This window comes from Piliocolobus tephrosceles, chromosome 7 (assembly GCF_002776525.5).
Source record: "Piliocolobus tephrosceles isolate RC106 chromosome 7, ASM277652v3, whole genome shotgun sequence".
Taxonomy (NCBI): Eukaryota; Metazoa; Chordata; class Mammalia; order Primates; family Cercopithecidae; genus Piliocolobus; species Piliocolobus tephrosceles.
The window spans coordinates 74,661,603-74,686,399 of record NC_045440.1 but is presented as its reverse complement, the minus strand read 5'-3'; the positions used below and the strand labels follow the sequence as shown (position 1 = coordinate 74,686,399).

Genomic DNA, 24,797 nt, shown 5'->3' with positions numbered 1-24,797 from the left:
ACTCCTAATTAGCCTTTTTGTATTTATCACTGGTAAATATAGAAATTTCCTTTAATATATCTAAGAACCACAAAAATAATTGATGGTGTGTTTATAGTGTCAACACAATAGCCTTGGCTGGTAAAGGTGGTGCACCCTGTTATCCTAGCGCTTTGGGAGGCTGAGGCAGGAGGATCACTTGAGCCCAGGAGTTCAAGACCTGCCTGGGTGGCATAACAAGACCTTGTCTCAAGAAACAAACAAACAAACAGACAAACCAAAAAACCCAAAACAAAATAACATTATAGCCTTATAATACACAAGACACCCTATGTGATGATTATCTTTATGAAGCCTGAATCCAACTCTCACACACTCAAAATAATAGTATTTAACGTTACTTGGAGGCATCTCATAGTTTGAAGTTACTCTGTAAATGTTTTCTATGAAAGCATTATTGTATATATAAAGTAGGTATGCACATGTGGGGGTGTCAGTCTAGTTCTGTGTGAAAGAGATGGAGATACCTTTGCTCTAGGAGTTGGAAATCTTTCAGCATGGTTTTTGCTTTTCTGCTTCTCTTCTACTTTGCTTCACTAAGACCAGTTTGTAACATTTCTAAGAAAATGCACTGTAGTCTTCCTTTCTAATGAGGAATGTAAATGAGGTTATTTATTTAAATGATATAAATACAACTATTTTACCTATTTTAAAATACAATTCATGGTATGAGTGGCAGACAGTACATCTCAACAGTGCATTCAAATCACCTCATTGGTGATTTTCATACATATTTCTTATTTTGCCTTCCTTAAATGATGAAATCTTTCAAGCTTTTCGTTTTCTTATTTTTTCCCATTTGAATCTTATGCTATTTGTGACTATGTGATTATTGCAAAGTAGAATTCAAAATGACATAAACCTTGGACAACAGATTAGCATGTTAATTATTAAACTGAAATCTTTATGAAATCTAAAAATTTTAACTTTTAAAGGCATCGACAGCTCTGCTGTTTAAAAAATACATTTGGAAAGCTGTTAGGCAGTTTCTAATAAAGTTAAACATAAACCTACTCTGTGAGCCAGCATTTTTTTGTTGTTTTTTTTTTTCCTCATCTAAAACTAAAAGACTTATTAAAGAATGTTCAAAGTAGCTTTATACATAATAGCTCCAAACTAGAAACAACCCAAATGTTCCATCAACACCAAAATACAAATCGTGGTATTTCATTCGGTAGAATACTATTTAGTGATTTTTTTTTTTTGAGATGGAGTCTAGCTCTGTCGCCCAGGCTGGAGTGTAGTGGCACAATCTTAGCTCACTGCAAGCTCCGCCTCCCAGGTTCACGCCGTTCTCCTGCCTCAGCCTCCCGAGTAGCTGGGACTACGGGCACCCACCACTACACCTGGCTAATTTTTTGTATTTTTAGTAGAGACAGGGTTTCACCGTGTTAGCCAGGATGGTCTCGATCTCCTGACCTCGTGATCCGCCCGCCTTGGCTTCCCAAAGTGCTGGGATTACAGGCATGAGCCACTGCACCCGGCCTGTTTAGTGATTTAAAAAGCTTAAAATACTAATATATGCAAACAAAATTATGTTGAGTGAAAGAAGCAAGATGGAAAGTGGTACATGTTTAGATGTGAAGAAGAGACAAACGAATCTATAATGCCTGAAGTCAGAATGGGTAACCTGGGAAGGTGGATATTGACTTGGAAAGAGGCTGAAGGCACCTTCTGGGTAATGGAAATGTTCATATCTTGATCTGACGGTAGTCGTAAGTGTTTACATATGTACTAACTCATTGTGCTATATACTTAAGGTTTGTGCATTTTACTTAGCCTGCAGTAAAATTCTGTAAGAAAGAAAGAAAAAGAAAGAACAGAGAGTCTCTTTATGCTTGACTTTGATTTGCCGTTAAGTGTGTATATTAAATTAGGGATTTGGACTAATTGGACTTAATATTCATTAGGTTAACTTTGCTGTTCTTCTTTCTTCCTCCTCGGCTATCTTCTTTCTTGCTTTATTTTTCCCTTTTTCCTCTTCTTAACCTTGATTTTATTCCTGATATTGTACTCTTCAGTGCTTTTACATTAATTCTTTAGAAATGAGATGAGCAATGTGTTGACTCTTGATGGGTTGCTTATAATCTGGATGCCAATTTTACATTTGTGTCAGTTTCTGCCTCCCCTTGGCTGGTACTTTATGCCACCCCAGTTTCTTTGGTGCAGTAAGTGGACCCATTTTTGTATGTAATGAATGGGATCTTAAGTGTGTGGTACAAAGGCATGATTCAAATGAAATATTACAGAATTTACAGTGAATTTCACTTCCTGTAAAAGCTTTATATTCATCTGCATGATTTGTTAGAACATATGTACATATGTTTTACTAAATATGCTTTTGGTACTTAAAATATTTTGACATATTTTACATTTTTAAAAAAATTATGGCATTTTTCGAATTTTACACAAGTAAAGAGAATAAGATAGTGAATGTCCCTAGGACCCCTCCCCAGCTTCAGCAATTATCAACTCACTGGGGCTGGCCAGTCTTGTTTCTGTTCTGTCTCTCCTTGGATTACTTTGAAGCAAATCTCAGATATATTACTTCATTTGTAAATGTGTCTTTAAAGATACATACTGCATTTTAAGATAACTCTTAAAAAACTAATCCCAATATCAAGCAAACAAAACAGTAACTCCTTAATAATAAAAAATATCTGGCGTTCAGATTGACTCATTAAAATTAAAAAATTTTATGACTTTTTAAATTTTGACTCATTAAATTGACTTTTATTTAAATAAAATAAAATATTTTGACTCTTGACTCATTAAAATTGAGTTTTATTCTTATTGACTCATTGAAATTAAAAAAAATATGTTTTTAGAGACAGGCAGGTCTCGCTCCGTCACTCAGGCTAGAGTGCAGTGTTATGATCATAGTTCACTATAACCTCAAACTCCTAGTCTCAGGTGATCTCTTTGTCCCCTTCCCCCAACGCAGCCTCCCAAAGTGCTGGGATTATAGGCATGAACCACCACGTCTGACCTCGCTTTTTTCATAATTCATTTACTTAAATAAAGATTAAAATGAGGATTATTTATTACATTTGGTTGATAACATCTGTTTAGTTTGTTTAGTATTTTTAAGATATGGAATCCTTTTTCGTCTTTATTTTTCTACATCGATTATTTGTTTAAGAAACCAGGTCACTAGTCCTTTAAAATTTCTATGGTTTTGCTCACTAGTCCTTTAAAATTTCTATGGTTTTGCTGATGGTATCCTTGTGGTGGTATACGGCCTATTTACCTATGCCCTGTATTTCTTGTAAACGGATAACCTAGAGGCTATATAGATTCATATTTGAAGTTTTTGGTAATTGTTTTATAGGTAGTTTTGTCTACTTCCTATTGTACCACATCAGAAGGCGTTTAATTTCTTGTTTTTATTTTGTGATTTTTAAGTATATCAGTAGGTCCAGTTATCCTAGCCTGGTTCATCCATTATCATGTTTCCCATAAAGTTCCCTAGTTGGTCTAATGGTTGTAGAAGCCTGCCGATGCTCATTGCTGAGAAGATCCATTATTTTATCAGTAGTTGCCAGATGGGAGGGTCATTTCTTCTGCATTTATTAGCTGCAGTCCTTCTAGCTAACAGATGAAGAACATTTCCCTCATTATCTGTTTTCTCTGAGTTTGATTATTCTGTAAATTCAAGGTAAGTATTTAGTTCTTTCCCTTTATTTGTCAGTATCATGCTTGGGAAGCAGCCATTTCTTCAAGAATTATTGTTTTTCTTTTTAAAAAATTGGGAAATGATAATGATAAAGCAAACTGGATTCTGGCCATCCTCATTGTTTAATGGATTGGTTATGGCTTTTAGGCCTCTTAAGTGGATATTTAAGCTAGGAAATACCTAGTACTTTTTTTTTTCTTAAGAGAAAATACATCATGAATTCATTCTGATATTTTCAGTTAGGATTTAAGACTACAGGGTTTTATGTAATGTATTTGATTTTATATTTGTGTCTCTTTATACTAAACATCTTTGTTTCTGACATTAATTCTTTAATCTATTTTGTGTGTGTGTGTGTATATATATATAATAATTTTATAATAGCAATTGCACTGAGTGAGACAGGGACACCAGTATTACTAACAGCATGAATAGTGAAAACAGTTTATGATTTAATTGCAGGGTTTAAAAAAACTTTAGAATATGTGGTTATTTGACTGTATTTTAAAGTTATTTGAAATAACTATTTTTTGTATGATTAGGGCCACCAATCTGATTCACTATTAGCTTTTAATTGCTTCATTTTCTTTTTAGAGATTATGTGGTCTCCATTTCTATTTAATTTTATTTGACTTAAGTAAAAGCATATTACTTGTTACTAACAATGTGATTACTGAAAACAGTTTAAGTTTTTTTTTTTCTCTTTAGGATCTCATGGCTATTTTACAGTGTTTAAAGTCTTTTGAAATAATTCTCTCTGTGGTTAAGTCACTGTAGATAGATGTAGTTTCAGTTTTCTTTCGATTTTAGAGATTGCTCCCCCACCCCTTTTGGATGAAATTTTGATTTCTATAATTATGCAAAAATATCTATGTTTTCCAAATAAAATCTATGAAACAGTGTACATTCAGAGACACACAGCTTCCACTCCTAAGTAATTTTTTTTCTCTTTTAGTTTTGGGTTTATTCTTTAAAAAAAGTAAGCAAATACGTATTTATATTTTCATTTTCACCTTTCTTAGACAAAAGATAATGTAAAGCACATACTATTTGGTACCTTGCTTTTTTTCATTTAATATTATACCCTACACGGTTAAGGTGTAATCTCTAAGGTACATTAAGTGAAATAAAGAAAAAAAAGCAAGGTTGTAGTAGTCTTTCTCCTTTATAGCTGTTCAGTGTTTTATGCTGTGGACGTTTATATAACTGTTGCTGCATTGATGGTTGTTTGGGTTGTTTTCAGTCTTTTGCTTTTTTATCGATAATGCTGCTTGTACGTATCTTTAATATTTGCTAGGAATACATTCGATGACATTTTCGTTTCAGGAAGCATTGCTTATATTTACTCTGTTTTGTTGGTTATAGAAAAAATTCAAAAAGCTCTTTTCATTAGATAAGTCCAGGAACCACTGATGACTTTATTGCCAATGCTTAGTTATTTAATTACGAAAGTATAAATAAAAATATTCACAGATGATGTTTTTAATGATTAAATACATGCAAGCTTTCTGGGGTAAGTAATGGTGAAGTTCAGTACTTTAAAAAATAATATTCACGGTTAGCAATCTAAGAATCTTCTTTTTACTATGTTTTAATATTAGTGATTGCACACTCAATTTTGTTGTCATTAATGTACAGAAAACATTGCAAAATCCCAAGATTTTATTAGAAGCGATATTCTTGGTTTTTTACTTTGTTTATGCAGTTTCTTAGAAAATCATACAGGTGGTCCATCCATTCTTACCTTCTTCCATGGTAATTAAGCGTAGTATAAATATAACTTGCATGTTTTATTGTGAAGATATTTCACTTGTGTGCCTTTAATGTTTTTTTTTTTTTTTTTTAAACAGGCAGTATAACTCCAACTGTGGAACTGAATGGGCTTGCTATGAAAAGGGGAGAGCCTGCCATCTACAGGCCATTAGATCCAAAGCCATTCCCAAATTATAGAGCTAATTACAACTTTCGGGGCATGTACAATCAGAGGTTTGTATGTCTTTTTTGGTTTTGTTCTTAATTATTATGCATGTTGTAAAAGTTTCTCAAACTCAGAAGAATATTTTCATTGTAAATCTAATTGACCTTGGGCATTTTGCATGGAATTTAGATAAAGCAGGTTCACAAGGAATAACTTAAAAAAGTAATAACTTAAAAAAAACCCAGTTTTCAGGAACTAGTTTTTTTTTTTTTTTCCCCCTACCCCTACAAACGTAAAAGATCTGAAGGAACTAGTTTTTATTGTGTCATGAGGGCCCTGTATTTGTTGCAGGGAAGACCAAGTCTTAAAGTCATTTCACAGTTTATAGTGTTGACTTCCCAGTTGACTTTCTCATTCATTTACCAAGCAGAGCTCAGTTTTTTTCTTGATTTGTCTAAATACATTAATGAACATGAATGTTTGTAATTTATAGGGAAAAAAGAAAAAATGTAAATAATGTAATCCTAGAATTTGCTACCTTTTATATTTTCATGTACTTTACATTCTTTTTTCTTTGCATTTAAATATATTTAACCAAGTTGAAGTTGTCCTTTATGTGCAATTTTTGTAGTACTTTATGAAGGTGTGATAGACATACAGTAAAATGTACAAATCTTAAATATACTTCTTGATGACTTTATGTATATATGTATTTATACTTTATTTGATGACTTTTTACATACATATTATCCTCATGTGATCACCACTTAGATCAAGATACAGAATGTTCCCATCACCTCTGAGAGTTTCCTCAGACCTCTTTGTCCTTGGCACACCCTTCTCCCAGAAATAATCACTCTTTTATTATCATCGACTAGTTTTTTGCCTGTTGATGAACTTTTTATAACTAGACTCATAACAATATTTATGTGCGTCTGGCTTCTTTTACTTTGTATAATGATTTTCTTGTTTTGGGATTCATCCATGTCGCTTATATCTGGGTTTTGCCCTTTTTTATTGCTGGATAGTGTACTTTGTATGGATATATCATAATTTGTGTATCTTGTATATGTAATACAGTGCTCTCTTTTCACTTAATGTAGTGGCCATTTGTCAAATATTTAAGAATTTTTTTTCTTTTCTCTTTTTTTTTTTTTTGAGACGGAGTCTCACTCTGTCACCCAGGCTGGAGTACAGTGGTTTGATCTTGGCTCACTGCACCCTCCGCCTCCCTGGTTCAAGTGATTCTTGTGCATCAGCCTCCCAAGCAGCTGGGATTACAGGCACATGCCACCATGCCTGGCTGATTTTTGTATTTTAGTAGATATGGGGTTTCACTATGTTGGCCAGGCTGGTCTTGAACTTCTGACCTCAAGTGATCTGTCCGCCTCGGGCTTCCAAAGTGCTGGGGTTACACGTGTTAGCCCCTGTGCTTGGCATGAAATATTTTTGATGGCTACATAATGCTTCATATGGCTTCATAAGTTATATAAATGTATGCCTATTTTTTTTATCTAGGTTGTTCATGCCCTGCCTCCCCTCCCCCCCTTTTTTTTGTGAGACGGAGTCTTGCTCTGTCGCCCAGGCTGGAGTGCAGTGGCGCAATCTCGGCTCACTGCAAGCTCCGCCTCCCAGGTTTACGCCATTCTCCTGCCTCAGCCTCCTGAGTAGCTGGGACTACAGGCACCGGCCACCAAGCCTGGCTAATTTTTTGTATTTTTAGTAGGGATGGGGTTTCACCCTGTTAACCAGGATGATCTTGATCTCCTGACCTCATGATCCTCCCACTTCAGCCTCCCAAAGTGTTGGGATTACAGGCGTGAGCCCCCGCGCCCGGCCTCATGCCCCCTTTTTTGTTAAGATTGCTGCAGTAAATAATCATTATGTAAATCTTTGTTCATGTCACCGATCATTTCCTTCCTTATATTACTATAAGGGGAATATTCTTTAAAAAGAATAAAGCATTGCCCAATTGCACTAAAGTTTGTACTAGTTTCTTACAGTATGTGAGGATGCTTATTCTACTGTGACAACACTGAGTTAAAAAGGTTTTTGTCTTCTTTGATAGTTAAAAAGTAGTTTTTGTTTGTTTGTTTTTTGAAATGAAGTCTCACTCTGTCACCCAGGCTGGAGTGCCACGGCACAGTCTCAGCTCACTGCAACCTCCGCCTCCTGGGTTCAAGTGATTTCTGGCTAATTTTTGTATTTTTAGTAGAAACGAGGTTTTCCATGTTAGCAAGGCTGATCTCAGACTCCTGACCTCAAGTAATCTGCCTCTCTTGGCCTCTCAAAGTGTTAGGATTGTAGGCATGAGTCACTGCACCCAGCCATCAAGTAGTAGTTTTTAAAATTCAATTTTATTGATTACTAGTGAGGCTGAACAGTGTTTTTTAGATGTTTGTTATTTATCCTTTTTGATTTGTCTATTTTAATTGCTAATTTTTATTCCATTGCTTCACCAGTTTTCAAATGTTTATGTATTGAGGATGTTAACCTTCAGTCTATTTTGTTTGTTGTAATTTTCCTGCTTTAAAAAATTTGGCTTTTAATTGTGTGTTTGTTTTTAATATCCTATAGTTTTAAAATTTTATGTGGTCTAATCTATTGTTTTTTCTTTATTTCTGTCACTTCTTTTATGCCTAAGAAATTCTTTCCTACATTTGATCAGATATTTGCTGATGCTTTTGTTATGATTTTATGTATTTACTGATACAACGTAGGTATGTAGAGAAAATATTTATTGAGTCCATAAATAATCTGATACTTTTTGGTTTCTTGCTTGCTAGGGGAAAAATTAGCTTTAATTGTATACGTTTAAAACTTAGTCCTACTCAATTGTAAATAGTTCTTTTAAATATTGTTTAGGTTATCTAAGAAGAATTTGCACACTGTATTAGACTTCTGCCCTTACCTTTTCCTCTCAGGTATTCCTGGGGGAGCTGTCTGTATGCTAGCAAGGAAGAGGCACCTATATACCTCACCTCTGTAGAGGCATCTTGTGTTGTCCTTTAGTTCCTCTCTTCTTTGTGGTCATGTCCTTTGTCCACCAGGCATGGAAACTTGCAGTTGGTGGTTTCTGGTGCGTTTTTTCTCCCTCAGGTAATGCTTCCAGAGTGTATCTACCATCTTCCCCTTGCTAACTGGCCTAAACCCTCAGCTTTTCTTGGCTTCCTTGGTATATTTCATTCTCTCCTGTAACATCGCTGCTTCTATTTGTGATGCATCCAATGGCAGGCTTCCCAGCCCTCAGCTCGGTGTCTACACCATATAGGAGGCACAAAGGACCACACATTTCTCTTGTAGTTGTTTTATTTTCTCTTTCTCTGTATAATATACCCATTGCCTTTATGTTTAGTCTGAGGTTCCCCAATGTAAATAAATAAAGCTAGTTGCCCACTTCAGCACAATAGATATCTTTAGTCACCTGAGTAAGGAACACTTTGGCTATTGTATACTTATTTTATTGCTAATGTACTCTAGTAAATAGATTTATGAGAGTATTACATCTTTATATTTGTTGTATTTTGATATCTATGGTCCTTTGTTGAAATTTTGCTACAGTTCTGACTTGTGGATTTATTACTTTTAAATGGAAACAAACTACTTTTATTACTTCTAAATCTATTACTTTTAAAAAGTCTGGTGCTAAAGCAATGAAAAGTCAGACACTAATCCCTGTCCTTATGGAGCTCATGTTCTTGTAGGGGAGGTAGTCAGTCAATAAGAAGTGGTTAGTCACTGAGAAGGTTGCTTTTGATAAAGACCTCAAAGGAAGAGAGAGAAAAAGCAGCGTGAATTTTGAGAGAGAGAGAGAGAAAGGGAAAGTATTCCAGGCTCAAGAAATAGCAAATACAAAGCCCCTGCAGTAGGAGTATGCCTGGCATGGCCCCAAGAGGCTATTGTGGCTTGATCAGAGTGAACCAAGGGAGAGAGGAGTTAGTATGTGAAATTAGACAGGGATCATGTGGTTTTGATTTTCTTTTTTTCTTTTCTAGATTTTCTGTTAAGAATGTTGGCATTTTTTCTTTGTTGGCAGTTTCTAGTTCCAAGATCTAATTCTTATGGTTGTCGTGAGGGGTACAATAATTTTATTTATGACTTCTCCAAAGTCATAAATAATGGGCGTGCCTTAGGCCATTCCATGAATAGATAATGTGGACTTTCCCTTCAATTCTTTGGAGTGTCTTTATGATTTTCTGCAGATCACAAAAAAGGGTAAAAAGAATATCAGAAAGTACTAGTAAGCTACCAAGCCATGTTTCAACTGAAAAGCTCTTTCTGTTCACAAAAGTGCAGACCTAACCGTTACTCAGTAGGCTGTTAAACCATGATTTCTCATATGACCTTAATTTACAGATGACAACACTTGATTGGATTACAGGGACTCTGGAGCCAAAGATCCAAGGAGACGCTCTTCTCCTTGTCAGAACCCAGATTAATCATTTGCTTCTTAAGGCAGGGAATGAAAGGTGAAGTCCAAGAAACAGGTATCATTTAGAGGGATTTTTGAAAAGGTCCTTTTATTTTCTACTTAAAGTAATATTAAGCAAAATCAGGTATTACCTATGCTGTTTTTCCCCGTCTTCTTCACTGATGTGGTTTCTCCACTTGAACTCATTCAAAGGCCTAAGAAAAACTGAATTTTTCTTTTTTAATGATGAGTGGAGAAAAAAGCATTTATCCATGAGCAAACTCTATAGATACAACTTGGATTCTGAAGTACCTGTCTCCTTTTATTATGCCCAAGATGTTTGACAATAATTACATCCGGTTATGTATTTTTCTTTATCATTTCAGGTACTTTTCACTAACAGATATATTATAAAGCAGAAAACATATAAAAATTCGTTTGACAAAGTACAAGGTAAAGTTTGGAGAACACTTTGTGCTTTTGTTCTCCCATCTTTCTTATAAAAATTATGTACAGTAGAGAAATAGAATGGCTGAAATTAGACAATTTTTCAATTTTGTATATTCACAGATGAAAAAAGTATTATTGGTTGGCAAATGACCAGAATGACAGACCAGCAGATCAAATGGCCCCTTGATCTGCTGGTGCAGATTTCCAAAGGGCCACAACTCAAACTAGGTTATGTGAAAATGGGAATTTTTGACCTACGTAACTGGGATATCTCTTGGGGAGATATTCAGGCATGGTTGGATGTAGGACTTTAGTGTTGTTCTTCCTCATTTTCTATTTCTCTCTTTCTAGCTCTTGCTTCTTTTTTTCTCTACTTTGTTTTCGAATAAGCTGATTCCCATTTGCTGTACTTCATACACTATATAGTCTGTAGACTTGTACTGAAGAAGGTGCAGTTTTTGTTTTTTGGTTTTTTTTTTTGATAGTCATTAGAAAAGTCCCCCCAAATACTTTGGAGTAAACTGTCCATCCTGGAATTACTCATTCAAACTCGGTTGGGGGTAGGGAGATACTTTACTTTAGCCAAGCCTGGGTTATATGTCCAACCTGAGAAACAGGTTAGCCCCATCCAAACTACTCTTCAGGGTACAATTATTTTATGGAGTGGTTCCTCAAAAGCAAATATTTTGAGAGAAAATTATTTCCATTACAGTCAGAACATTTGGTTCAGTTCCTAGTTCTGATGCTTTTAGTTAAGTGATCTTGCACAAGGCTCTGGACCTCCATTAATTTCCTCATTTGCAAAACAGAGATAGTAATAGCAAATGAAGGACTTTCGTGAGGTCATCTTCATTCAGCAGACATTTATTGCATGCCTACTCATTGCCACATGTTGTGTGTGAGTAGAGACTTTGAGGAAAGACAGGCAGTCTAATAGACTAAGTTTAGTAGAAGAGGAAAACAAAAGAAAGAATGATAGATGTGCCCTGATGGTGCTATGGAAGCATTAGGAAGGAACTAAGCACCCCACCCAGATTGGGGCACCAAAGAAGCCTTCCAGGAGGAATGAACTGAATCTTTAAGGTTAACTAGGATTTAGCCAGGTGAGGAGGGCAAGGAAAAGTAATATAGATTTTGGGAACAAAGGCTAGGAATCCTGAGAAGTTTAGTTCATTCATGGACTTACAAGCAGTTTGGTAAGTCTGGAATGAGAAGAGTGAAGTCTAGGCAGGGCCCCAATTTGAATGTCCTGAAGTGCCCATGCCACGTGGTTTGGATTTTATTCTGAAGGTGATTGGGAGCCATTGAAGGATTTTAAGCTGAGGGATGAAATAATTGGATATATGTTTTAGGAATATTGCTTTGGCAGTATGTGGAAAGTAGGTTGGACTGGTTGAAACTTGAAGGGATAAAGAATTACAAAGATGTTGTGGTAATTCAGGCATAATGTGATGCAGGCCTGGAGTAGTAAAGATGGAGAGGAAAGGACAGTGTCTATAGATATTTAGAAGGTAAGACTTGATTGCATTTGGGGTATTAAGGATAACTTCAGATATTTGGATGACTGGTAATACTGTTCACCACAAGAGTAGTTGGGGCAGGTTTTTGGAAAGATGAAGAGTTTAATTTGCACTATGTTGCATTTAAATTGCCTCTGAAGTATTTAGGAGTCATTTTATCACTCTTTATGGCCACGATGAAGGGTAGCAAAGATTATCTTTGATTTTAAAGACTTGTTGGAAGTAGATGTGGCAAGAGGTAGTAGAACATCTAGAGCTTTCAGAATAGGTTTGTGTAATACATCTTAAGAAAATGGCAGTTTAGGATTCAACCCAAGTTTGAGTGACCCATCGGCTCTTTGTTCATTGAAGATGTATCCTTTCTTCCCCAAAGGGTTTATTTATTTGTTAACACTCAGTTTGGAACAATTTTATGGTATACACCCTCATTAGATGTGTTCAGTATATTTTGTGTCAAGGTTACCTTTTGCTAGTGTATCCAGTTCTTGGTCTAATTTCTTATAGCTAAGTTGATCAAGTTATTTTCTTTTAACATATGTTGAGTCATAGCAAGTTAAACAAGAAGAAAATAATTTGGACTATTTTGCCTAAAAGTTACTTGTTTCTATGGCCAGAGTTAGACACTTACTTAAGGCTTCTTGGTTTTTCCTTGTACCTCTGTGAAATAAATCTGTGAGACATGGAAATAATTTTACAGCTAGTGATTGTTATCAGTGGAAATTCGATAGGGCGAAAGAAACTTTTGAAGCATCCAAATGGACTTTATTGCATTATGTTAATTATCAGTAAAATTAATAGCCGAGATTCTGATTTATGAAAACAGCTTGTATATTATATTTCAGTTTATGTTATATAGGCTGATGATTTGTTGCTAAGTATTGTGATGTTGGTGTGCTATTTAAAATTCTGAGGTCGTTCAAACTTTGCATATAAGATTTTTCACTCATTTGTAACACCCTCTTAAAAAGCATATTGGAAAGTAGAACAGTTGATGTTGAATATTCAGTTGTCCGCTTGTATCCCTGGGTTCTGTATCCATGGGCTCAGCATTCGTGGATCCAGCCAATTATGGATTGAAAATATTCAGGAAAAAAAGGGTGGTTGCACCTGTATTGAACATGTACAGACTTTTTTTTTTCTTGTTATTATTTCCTAAACAATGCAGTGTCACTACTATTTTCATAGCATTTACATTGTATTAGATATTATAAGTAATCTAGAGATGATTGAAAGTATATGGGAGGATGTGCATAGGTTATACGCAAATACTACCACGCCATTTTATATCAGGGACTTGAGCAACCGTGGATTTTGGTAGCTGTAGGGGGTAGGGATGAAGGTCCTGAAACCAATTCCTCACAGAAACCTAGAGATGACTGTATTTGTACCAGCAGTGATATGAACAGTTACAAACCTACAGTTCTGATTTCTGCCACCAGATGGTGCTTGTATACTGATAAAACAACATACAGACTGGGTGAGCTCACGTTGGTTACTATTCCAAGGCCATTAAATTAGAGGTTAAACCATATGAAATTGCCAATATTTGACGTTTCTTTGACCTACAAATATGTCAGTTTCATATGTTCAACCTAATAGGAAAAAGTCATCCAAGTATACAATATTAAATTCTCTTGGATAAATGAAGTAAGCATAAAGTGGTGAAAAACCCAATTTGTTTCAATAGATATAGAACTTTGCCTTTTGTATAGCACATCCTTTGGTTTGGGGAATATATTCTTTTCTCTTTTCTCATATGCTTTACACATGGAATGTGTGTCAGAACTCTTAAACTGATACTACTTCATGTAGATATCACTTTATAGATGTAGAACTGAAAGATAGGCAGCAAGATACTTTTTAAAATCCTTATATATTTTAAAATAGTGTTCAATTATTAACATTAATGTTAACTTAGGATCTTTTTATTTGGGAGAAATTAACCTAAACCCATAACAAAGACGCATTAAAAATAAATTGTCTTTTTAAAACTCTCATAAACCAGAGAAGAAAATTTGAACAAGTTACCAAAGCAAGGATGAGGAAGAGTGAACTTAAGATCAGTATCCCCCATGATCACAGATACAAAAATAATAATTATTATTATTATTTTGAGACAGTCTTGCTCTGTTGCCCAGGCTGTAGTATAGTGGCGTGATCTTGGCTTACTGCAACCTTTGCTTCCTGAGTTCGCGATTCTTGTGCCTCATCCTCCTGAGTAGCTGGGACTACAGGTGCGTGCCACCACACCTGGCTAATTTTTTGCATTTTTAGTAGAGGCAGGATTTCAGCATGTTGCTCAGGCTGATCTTGACCTCCAGACCTGAAATGATCTGCCTGCCTCGTCCTCCCAAACTGCTGGGATTACAGGCATGAGCCACCATGCCCAGCCAGATAAAAATTCTTAACAAAATATTAGCAAATTAAATTCAGCCAAATTAAATAATATTATGATTAAATGAAGTTTATTCTAGGAAAGCAAGATGAGTTTAGTATTCAGTAATCAAAGTAATTAACCCAATTAATAGAATAAAGGAGAACAACCATATGAGTATCTCATTAGGTTCAGAAAAAGCATTTGACAGAAGTCAGTGCTTATTAATGATATAGACTAGCAAACTAGGAACAGAAGAGAACTTTCTTAATTTGATAAAGGGCTTCTTCAAACAACCGCTAGGTAACATTATGCTCTATAGTGAAAGACTGAATACTTGTAAGATCAGGAACAAGGCGGTAATACACACTGTTATAACTTTTGTTCAACACTATACTTGAGGACTGGTATGGCTCATGCCTGTAGTCCCAGCACTTTGGGAGGTCAAGGCGGGCAGATTACTTCAGCTCAGGAGTTTGAGACCAGCCTGGGCAACATGACCAAACCCCATCTCTGTTGGCATGTGCCTGTAGTCCCAGCTACTTGGGTGGGTGAGGTGGGAGGATTGCCTGGGCCTGGGAGGTCAAGGCTTCAGTGAGCTGTGATCACCACTGCATTCCAGCCTCGGCAACACAGTGAGACCCCGCTTCAAAAAAACAACAAAGAACCCCACGTTATACTTGAGTTCTATCAAGTGCAACAGTAAGAAGAAACAGATGGGGGAATATTGGAATCGGAGATACAAAACTGTCGTCATAGACACCATGATTCTGTATGTAGAAAATATTAAATCGAAACTACTGAAAAGCTACTGAAAAAATGAGTTTAGTAAGGCCACAAGTTGCAAGGTTAGTATACAAAAATCAATGGTATTTCTGCTAAATAGTAATGAGCAGTTGGGGAATTAAATAGCATGAAAACATCATATTCAGAGATCAATTTAATAAAATAGGTACACAATCTGTATACTGAAGGCTATAAAATATTGCTTAAATTAAAGAAGACTCTATTATTTAAGATTTCAATTCTCCCAAAGTTAATGTGGAGATGCAATGCAATTGTAATCAAAATCGTAGTAGGTTTTATTTTTTTCTTTGATAAAATTAAGGTAGTGCTGACATTTGGAGATGCAAAGGACCTGCAGTAGCCAAAACAATTTTGAAAAGAAAACAAAATTGGCTGGCCCACACCACCTGACTTAAAGATTTGCTATAAAGCCACAATAATCAAGACAACAGAAAATTGACACAGGGACAGATATGTGGATCAGTGGAACAGAATAATACAGCAGTTGGCAAACTTTAGCCCATGGGTCACATCTGGCTTGTCTGTTTTTGTATGACTTGCAAACTAAGTAATGTTTTTTACATTTGCAAATGGTTGGAAAAACATCAAAAGTAAGATTATATTTTATAACACATGACATTTAAATGAAATTGAAATTTTAGTGTGTGTCAGTAAAGTTTCACTGGAACACAGCCACAGTCACTTGCTTATGTATTGTATATACTTGCTTATTTATAGTCTGCTTTTGTGTTACAACAGCAGAGTCAAATAGATGTGATAGATCATATGGCCTGCAAAGCCCAAAATATTTTATATCTGGCCCTTTACAGAAGTTTGCTGATCTCTGGAATATGGAAGCAAGAAATAGATCAGTCCACATATGGTGATTTAATTCTTTCAAAATTAATTCCAGTGAAGGTGCTAAGGGGGAAAGGATACTCTTTCCAACAAATAATAGTAAAATAATTGACCTTTCAGACAGAAAAAAAAAAAAAAAAAAGAACCTGGGCCGGGCGCAGTGGCTCATGCCTGTAATGACAGCACTTTGGGAGGCCAAGGCAGGTGGATCACCTGAGGTCGGGAGTTCGAGACCAGCCTAACCAACATGGAGAAACCCTGTCTCTACTAAAAATACAAAATTAGCTTGGCATGGTGGTGCATGCCTGTAACCCCAGCTACTCGGGAGGCTGAGGCAGGAGAATTGCTTGAACCTGGGAGGCGGAGGTTGTGGTGAGCTGAGATTGCGCCATTGCACTCTAGCCTGGCAACAGGAGTGAAACTTCATCTCAAAAAAAAAAAAAAAAAAAAAACCTGAACCTTGACTTCACATCATAGACAAAAATAATTCAGAAATGGGCCTTAGACCTATATGTAAAAGTTAAAGTAAAATTTCCAGAAGAACATACTTTGCTACTTTGGAAATAGACAAAGATTTCTTAGAACACAAAAAGCATGGATCATGCAAAAATTGAGAAATTACATGTCATCAAAATTTAAACTTCTGGTACTTGAAAGACACTTTACAAAATGAAAAAGCAAGACATATATTAGAAGGAAACGTTTGTAATACATGTATTTGAAAGAGGACTTCAGAATATATAAAGGAATACCTCCAACTCATTATAAGACAAAACTGGACAATATTTTTGAATAGACAATAAAGAAGAGATAAGAATGGCTAATAAACACATGAAGAGATGCTCAAAGTGATTAGTCATCAGGGAAATGCAAATTAAAACCATAGCTAAAGTTTAAAAAGACTGACAACACCTAGTGTCATGGTGGGGCAGCTGGAAGTCTCATACATTGCTGCTGGGGATATAAAATGATACAGGCACCTTGTCGGAGTTTATTCTGTTCTTATGAAGTTAAGCATGTAGTACTTACCTTACCACCCAGCAAATTCCATGTGGTATTTACCTAAGATAAATGAAAATATATGGCCATTCAAAGGCTTGTACATGAATGTTTGTAGCATTTTTCTTTATAATAGCCCCAAATTGGAAACAACCCAAATATCTACCACTAGGTAAATGGTTACACTGTAACATAACAATTACTTGGAATACTATTCAGCAGGAAAACTTGTGATTCATCCAATGATATGCATGAATCTCAGAAACTGCTGAGCAAAAGAAGACAGGACAGATACATAGTGTAGATACTCTAAGATTCTATTTTTGTGGAATTCTAGAATAGGCAAAACTAATCCATAGTGACAGAAAGACGTTCTTTGATTGCCTAGATTTGGGGGGTGGGAATTTCCTATACAAGGAAACTTTTGGGAGTGATAGAAATGTTCTGTATTTTCATTTTGGTGATTGTTAATATGAGTGTATGTCAAAATTCATCCAACTATGAGCCTAAAATAGGCACGTTTCGTTAAATGCAAATTTTACCTCAATAACATTGATTTTAAAAATACATTTTGTAATCCTCCATTTTATTTGAGGCTAAAAATATTTATAAGAAAGCGCCAGATTTTTGCTTCTGAAGCATTTGGCCAGAAACATTGTAAATGTTTTTCTAGAGGCTAAAATGATATTTACCTTATAGGGTGTTTGAGGACAGAATGATAGGCTGGTTCAGTTGCTTAGCTTCTGCCTTTGTGCACTAATTGTTATAATTGTTAGCCTTTATTGCATTTTAACTTGTTTCGTTACAAGTACAAACTCTGGAGTTGGAATCATAGCTGTGTGGATTTGAGCAGGTTATTCGACTTCTAATTCTCAGTTAACTCACCGGTAAGTTAGGAGAATAAATAATGCTTCCTTACAGTGTTGTTTTCAGGTTTTAATAAAGTAATTCAGTGACTATGCATGGCCCTTTACCTTACTTTACCGTAGTGTTTTGAGTTCCTTTAAATAATCTAAATATCAGTGTATTTGTACTGGACGTTGTTACTGTGGGAAACTTAAAAGAATTTACGTCTGCTTAATTAAAAAAATTAATAAAATCAGGCTGTGATTCTGTTATTATTTCTGGGTATATGCTTTATAGAAGGAATGGCCGATTCTCTATTACATATGAATATTTTTGGCCCGTGGTTAAAATTTAGTTGACCCTGGAATATTACTGCCACTGTAACCCAGAGAATCATTTCTCCCTTAGAAAACTGTGCATTTATATAAGAAGTCATTAAGTTAGGATTTAAATATGAGCTTTGGAAAATCTGTGGCCTTGTGTAATTATATGCAGCATTTTATACACATACCTCTTCTGCCTTGTCTAGCATGATAGCCATTCATTTTATCTTTGGTCTTTCAGCTTTCTTACCGTTCATTCCCAAGGAATATCTAGTCTGTTTTCTTGCCACAGAGTTAGTATTCAGATACTAATAACTTGGTAATACATTTACCATGAAAGAACTTCAGGACTCCATGCTCCTTTCTTCTGCTTTTAGAGGCAGCCAGGCAGGCCCAGGGATCACCACTTAATTTTAGATTAGAGACTGTTTAAAATACCTGTGTGTTTGTTAAATACAATTTTTTTCCCCGAGCCGGTGTCTTGCTGTGTCGCCCAGGCTGGAGTGCAATGACACGATCTCAGCTCACTGCAACCTTTGCCTCCCAGGTTCAAGCGATTCTCCTGCCTCAGCCTCCTGAGTAGCTGGGATTACAGGCGCGCGCCACTGTGCCCAGCTAATTTTTGTGTTTTTAGTAGAGACAGGGTTTCACCATGTTGGTCAGGCTGGTCTCGAACTCCTGACCTTGTGATCTGCCCACCTCGGCCTCCCAAAGTGCTGGGATTACAGGATATGTCACAAAAGGTTTAACATTTTTCATATCCCCTTTAAACAAAAACAAAAGCATAAGTCAACAGAGCCAATTCTTAATTTTAAAAGTGTTTTTACAACAAGGGGTCTATCTTTGTAGTCCTAAAGTTATCTAAAAAATTGAACAACTTTTATCTAGAATGGGCGAAATGAATAGTGTTCTCTATTTTATTTGAGGCTAATTTTATTAATCTGTTGCTCAAGCTCTGAAAAACAAATACAATACTTGGTATATTTTGTGTTTGAAGCAATGCTCTCTCACAAATATCTTTATTTTCTGTTCAGTTGAGCAAAATCTTGCTTAACAATGCTTATTCTGTTTAAAAAAAAATCTGGGTACAATGACAGTTTAAATTATGAAGCTCTTTTTTTTCTTTTTTTGAGACAGAGTTTCACTCTTGTTGCCCAAGGTGGAGTGCAGTGGCGCGATCTCAGCTCACTGCAACCTTTGCCTCCAGGTTCAAGCAATTCTCCTGCCTCAGCCTCTTGAGTAGCTGGGACAACAGGCATGCACCACCATGCCAGGCTAATTTTGTATTTTTAGTAGAGACAGGTTTCTCCATGTTGGTCAGGCTGGTCTTGAACTCCCCACCTCAGGTGATCCACCTGCCTTGGCCTCCCAAAGTGCTGATATTATAGGTGTGAGCCACTAAGCCTGGCCGTGAAGTTCTTTTTAATATGTCATGTGACATATAAATACGTGGGCTTTCAGTATTCAGAATTCTGAAAGATTTATATAGATTGCCAGTCATTGCTCTAAAAATTTTGAAACTTTTGAAGTTTTTTTTTCTGCTTTGTTTTGGAGGCTTCCTTTATGAATCAAAAAACAGTGTTATCCACCAGCTGTTTCTCCTTAATACTCAATCACTTTTTATGCATTTTCTTCAAATACTGATTTTCAGTAAAGGTTTTGTGAAGTTTTAATGTCCATTGGATTTAGAAAGAATTTTAAGTATGGTTGGTTTTTTTTTCGTTGCTGTTTTTTTTTTTTTTTTTGAGATGGAGTTTCGCTGTCACCCAGGCTGGAGTACAGTGGCTTGATCTCACCTCACTGCAACCTCCATCTCCTGGGTTCAAGCGATTCTTTTGCCTCAGCCTCTGGAGTAGCTGGGACTACAGGCACGTGCCACCATGCCCAGCTAATTTTTGTATTTTTAGTAGAGACAGGGTTTCACCATGTTGGCCAGGCTGGTCTTAAACTCCTGACCTCGTGACTCACCCGCCTTGGGCTCGCAAAGTGCTGGGATTACAGGCATGAGCCACCATGCCCAGCATAAGTATGGTTTTTAAAACAAATTTGCTTTGACTATTAATGAGGGTTTATGTTACATGTTTATAGAAGTTTCTGCAATAACATAATTTCTTGGAAATGTAATATTGTGTCTAATAAATTCTGGGTAAGATTTTGGGTGATCATCAAATAGGCCATGTTCCAAACTTTGTTTTTATGTTGGTTACTGGAAACTTAGAATGTATTTTCTCATAGAAACATTATGATAAATGGTGGTGAACTTCCCAAGATAATTTTTTTTTTAAATTGAGATGGAGTCTTGCTGTGTCATCCAGGCTGGAGTGCAGTGGCATGATCTTCGCTCACTGCAACCTCCCCTACCTGAGTTCAAGAGATTCTCATGCCTCATCCTCCCAAGTGGCTGGGACTACAGGCATGGGCCATCACACCCGGCTAATTTTTATTTTTTTTTAGTAGAGACGGGGTTTTACCATATTGGTCAGGCTGGTCTCGAACTCCTGACCTCAGGTGATTTGCCCACCTTGGCCTCCCAAAGTGCTGGGAATGCAGGTGTGAGCCACTGTGCCCAGTCCCCCAAGATACTTCTTAAAACCCCATGTTACTGAGTGTGACTATTGTACCTTTTAAATAGTTCTTGTTTTTGTTTTTGTTTTGAGATGAAGTCTTGCTCTGTCGCCAGGCTGGAGTGCAGTGGTGCAATCTTGGCTCACTGCAACCTCCGCCTCCTGGGTTCAAGCGATTCTTGTGCCTCAGCTTCTCGAGTAGCTGGGATTACAGGTGCGCGCCACCCCACACCCAGCTAATTTTTGTGTTTTTAGTAGAGACAAGGTTTCACCATTTTGGCCTGGCTGGTCTCGAACTCCTGACCCCAGGTGATCTGCCTGCCTCGGCCTCCCAAAGTGCTGGGATTACAGGCATGAACCACTGCACCGAGCCTCTGAATTCTTTTTAGCAAATAAAGTTGTCATTGACACCTAAACCTGGTAAAGACAGTACAGAAAAGGAAGTTGCAATCTAATACCAGTATAAATATAGAAGAAAAAAATGAGCAATAAAATCTGATGCAAAATTAGTAATATTATATGCCTTCTAAAAATTTATGTTGAATTTAATTCATTTATTTGAATACTTTTATTACTATAACTATTGAAGGTTATGAATTCTCCTTTGACCATGTTTTCCATTTGTACTATAGTTTCTGCTGTATATTCATTATTCTTTCGGTATTGTTTTTCCAGTTTGTATTTTCCCTTTCATGTACAAATTGTTTAATAAAGGTTTTATTTTTCAAGTAGAAGGGCCCTTTGCTTTTTAAAATTTTGTTATTAATTTCTAGTTTGTTGTATTTTGATTTGAGACTGTAATATCTCCACCTTGTGGCACCTCCTTATGCTTTCTTTGAGATCAAATGGAGGATCATATGTACGCACATATACAACATAGCATCTTCTGTAAGATTTTGTTGCTTTGGTCTTTTATATGGTTTTTTTTTTTTTTTTTTTTGGCTCTACTTGATCTGTCTTGTACTGAGAGTGGTGGGTTAAAATGTCTTAGTATTTATGTGCTTCTGTTTATATACCCTTGCATCTCCTGTAGTTTTTGGCTTCCGGTGGCTGCTGCGTTATTTGGTGCATAGGTATTCATAACTGTTATATATCACTGAAGAATTGTAGATTTGAGCATTAATACCTAGTGTTAGCCATTAATACCTTTTTGCTTGAATTCTGCTTTGTCTGATATCAGCATAACAATCACTGCTTTCTGTTTTCATTAAGCTAGTATATAACTTTTTAGCCCTTCTCTGTTTTTGGTGTCTGTTGTGTATAGTGTATATTTGGGCCTTGTTTTATGAGACAAGTTTAAAATCTTTTTTGTTTAAGCCTGAAATGTATTTGAGTTGAGAAATAAAGGCAGATTTTTTTTTTTTTGGATAGTCTGATTTGGATTTGGTTGACAGTGGGTGTTTACCAAAACTGTATGCTGCTCTACTGTTTGGGTAGAATATATTTGAAGTGTATGATAAGATGAAAGCATTTTATAAAACATGTTATTTTAGCAAAAGGATATTGAAATTAACAGTATTTTGATGTTTTCTACCCTTTCGGAGTATATAAAATTAAACTGCTAAGGGAAACAATAGCAGGTATAATTCATAATCATTTGATAAGTCATAGTAATACTGTTTTGGAATACTTCCCAGAAATGGAGAAACTGAATAATTGTAGCGAATGTGTAATGCATCCTTCATAAGTCAGGTAGTTTCTAGTTATTTGCTTTCAACAAATTGTAAAGGGACCTAACATCAGTTGCCACATCACTAAAAATATTCTGATGGTAGATCACAGTGTATGTTTTGGCATAGAAAAAATTGAGTGACCTTGTTGTAACAAAACTCAGAGTGATTCAATTTTTAATGTGAATTACATTTCTTAGTGATTATACCTGAAATAAGTGAAATAAGAGTAGAATTGAGAACCTATCTCATTTTAGCAGTAAGAAATATTCTTTTTTAGATACCTCAATATAAAGAAAAAAGTCTATAAATGTCAGTGAGATTCATATCCATTAATATTTTACTTTTTGTTTGAAAATTATGTGGCCGGGCATGGTGACTCACGCCTGTAATCCCAGCACTTTGGGAAGCCGAGGCGGGTGGATCACGAGGTCAGGAGATTGAGACCATTCTGGCTAACACGGTGGTGAAACCTTGTCTCTACTAAAAATACAAAAAAAATTAGCCGGGCATGGTGGCGGGCACCTGTAGTGCCAGCTACTTGGTAGGCTGAGGCAGGAGAATGGTGTGAACTCGGGAGTCGGAGCTTGCAGTGAGCTGAGATCCTGCCACTGCAATCCAGCCTGGATGACAGAGCAAGACTCTTTCTAAAAAAAATAATAATAATAAAAAGAAATTAAAAAATTATGTATTAAAATTTATAATATTTGTTTCATTATCTGCTAATAATTGCAATAATTGCTCATTGCACAAAATATTTTTTAACTTACATGGAAATATGATCTATAATTTTAATTAATATGTCCATTTTTGTTTCATAGAATTATGGTAGAATGAGAAATAAAAGACTTCTAGTTATAAAATATGAAATTAGGATAAAATTATTTGGAGAGAGTGCAGTAAAATGCAAGTTAAACAAGATACAACTGGTGTAAAATTTCTGTTGTATTTAACAGAATTTATGTATTTTTTAAGTAGATAAGGATGGATGTCAGCTTGCTTTGATAGTTCAGTTTCTTTGGATACACTTAAAAGAGTGACATAATTTTATTTTAAGATGTAAATATTTACAGTAAATTAGAAACTACTTTTCTAATTTACTATAATTTTCTAATTTTCTTTTGCAAATACTTAATGAAATTTTTAAAATGTGAATTAAAACTTTAGCTATAAGAAGAAATATGCAAGAATATGTGTAATTTTCTAAATTTTTTTTGTGGGGTACGAGCATTCAAATTTGAACACTATTGCCATAGATTTATTTGAAAAAGAAGCTAAATTAGATGTGGCTATTGCAGAATGCAGAGGAGGTGAACATTTTTATCCTGATTTGCACATGCATAGGCAAATATGGTAGTTTAAGAAATGGCTTGATAATTAAAAGAGTTCTTTCTTTTTTTTTTTTGAGACAGTCTTGTTCTGTCACCTAGGCTGAAAGTACAGTTGCACGATCATGGCTCAGTGCAGCCATGACCTTCTGGGCTCAAGTGATCCTTCCACCTTAGCCTCTCTAGTAGTTGGGACACCGTGATGTCTGGCTAATTTTTTATTTTTTGTAGAGATGGGGTCTCACTGTGTTGCTTAGGCTGTTCTCAAACTCCTGGGCTCAAACAATCCTCCTGGCTTGGCCTCCCAATGTGTTGGGATTACAGGGGGTCAGCCAGCGTGCCTGGTCTTGAGCTTGAACATAGCAGTCGTAGTTAATTTTTTGAGCTCAGTTATACCAAAAATTGAAATCCTTTTTTTCTTTTCTAGTATATAATGTAATCCTCCCATTTATAAAATAATAAAATTGTATTTATCACCTTACTAGTATGTATAGGTAAAAATATTTATCTTGAACCATTAGAGGGCAGCATGGTTTTATCTTTGGAATTAACTTTCACAACATGTAAATACTTTTGAGTCACAGGCTTAATATAAGCATGATTAAAATAAACTGTGAAATTTTAAGTTAAAATTAAAATATTTCATTTGGAATTTTTGTAAGATAAAAAATGTGGTAGCAAGATAAAAGTAAGTCCTCCTTTTCTTTTTTCCCTCCCCTTCCTTCTTCCTAACCACATTAGAACTTTTACAAAGTTCAAAAGTTATACAACTTGATTCTAAACTTAATATTTACCTTGATTTTCAGATGAAGGGTTATCTAAGTCAGTGTTGTATAAGATGTTCCATGGTAAAAGGGATTTGAAGACAAATTTTGGAAATGCTGCATACTGTATCTCTCTTAAAAATTCCTAAAGGTGTCATGAAGAAAACTATTTACCTAAGTGGTTCCCAACCCTAACAGAACATCAGGCTTTCCTGGGCAGCTTTAAAAATTCTGATGCCCAGGCTTTATATCTCAACTAATTAAATCAGAA

General features: G+C 35.7%; 1 protein-coding gene across 15 annotated transcripts in view; it reads left to right on the top strand.

Moving 5' to 3' along the window:
* STAU2 (staufen double-stranded RNA binding protein 2) overlaps nt 1-24,797 on the top strand; it is a 346,153-nt gene that overhangs the window by 71,926 nt on the left and 249,430 nt on the right. For 14 of the 15 annotated variants that reach the window (XM_023184094.2, XM_023184104.2, XM_023184101.2 and 11 more), the window contains one exon: nt 5,566-5,701. The exons of the other annotated variant lie outside the window; for it this stretch is intronic. In XM_023184094.2, coding sequence (XP_023039862.1) covers nt 5,566-5,701 — 136 coding nt within the window. The remainder of the gene's footprint in view (nt 1-5,565; nt 5,702-24,797) is intronic. 15 annotated transcript variants of the gene reach the window in all.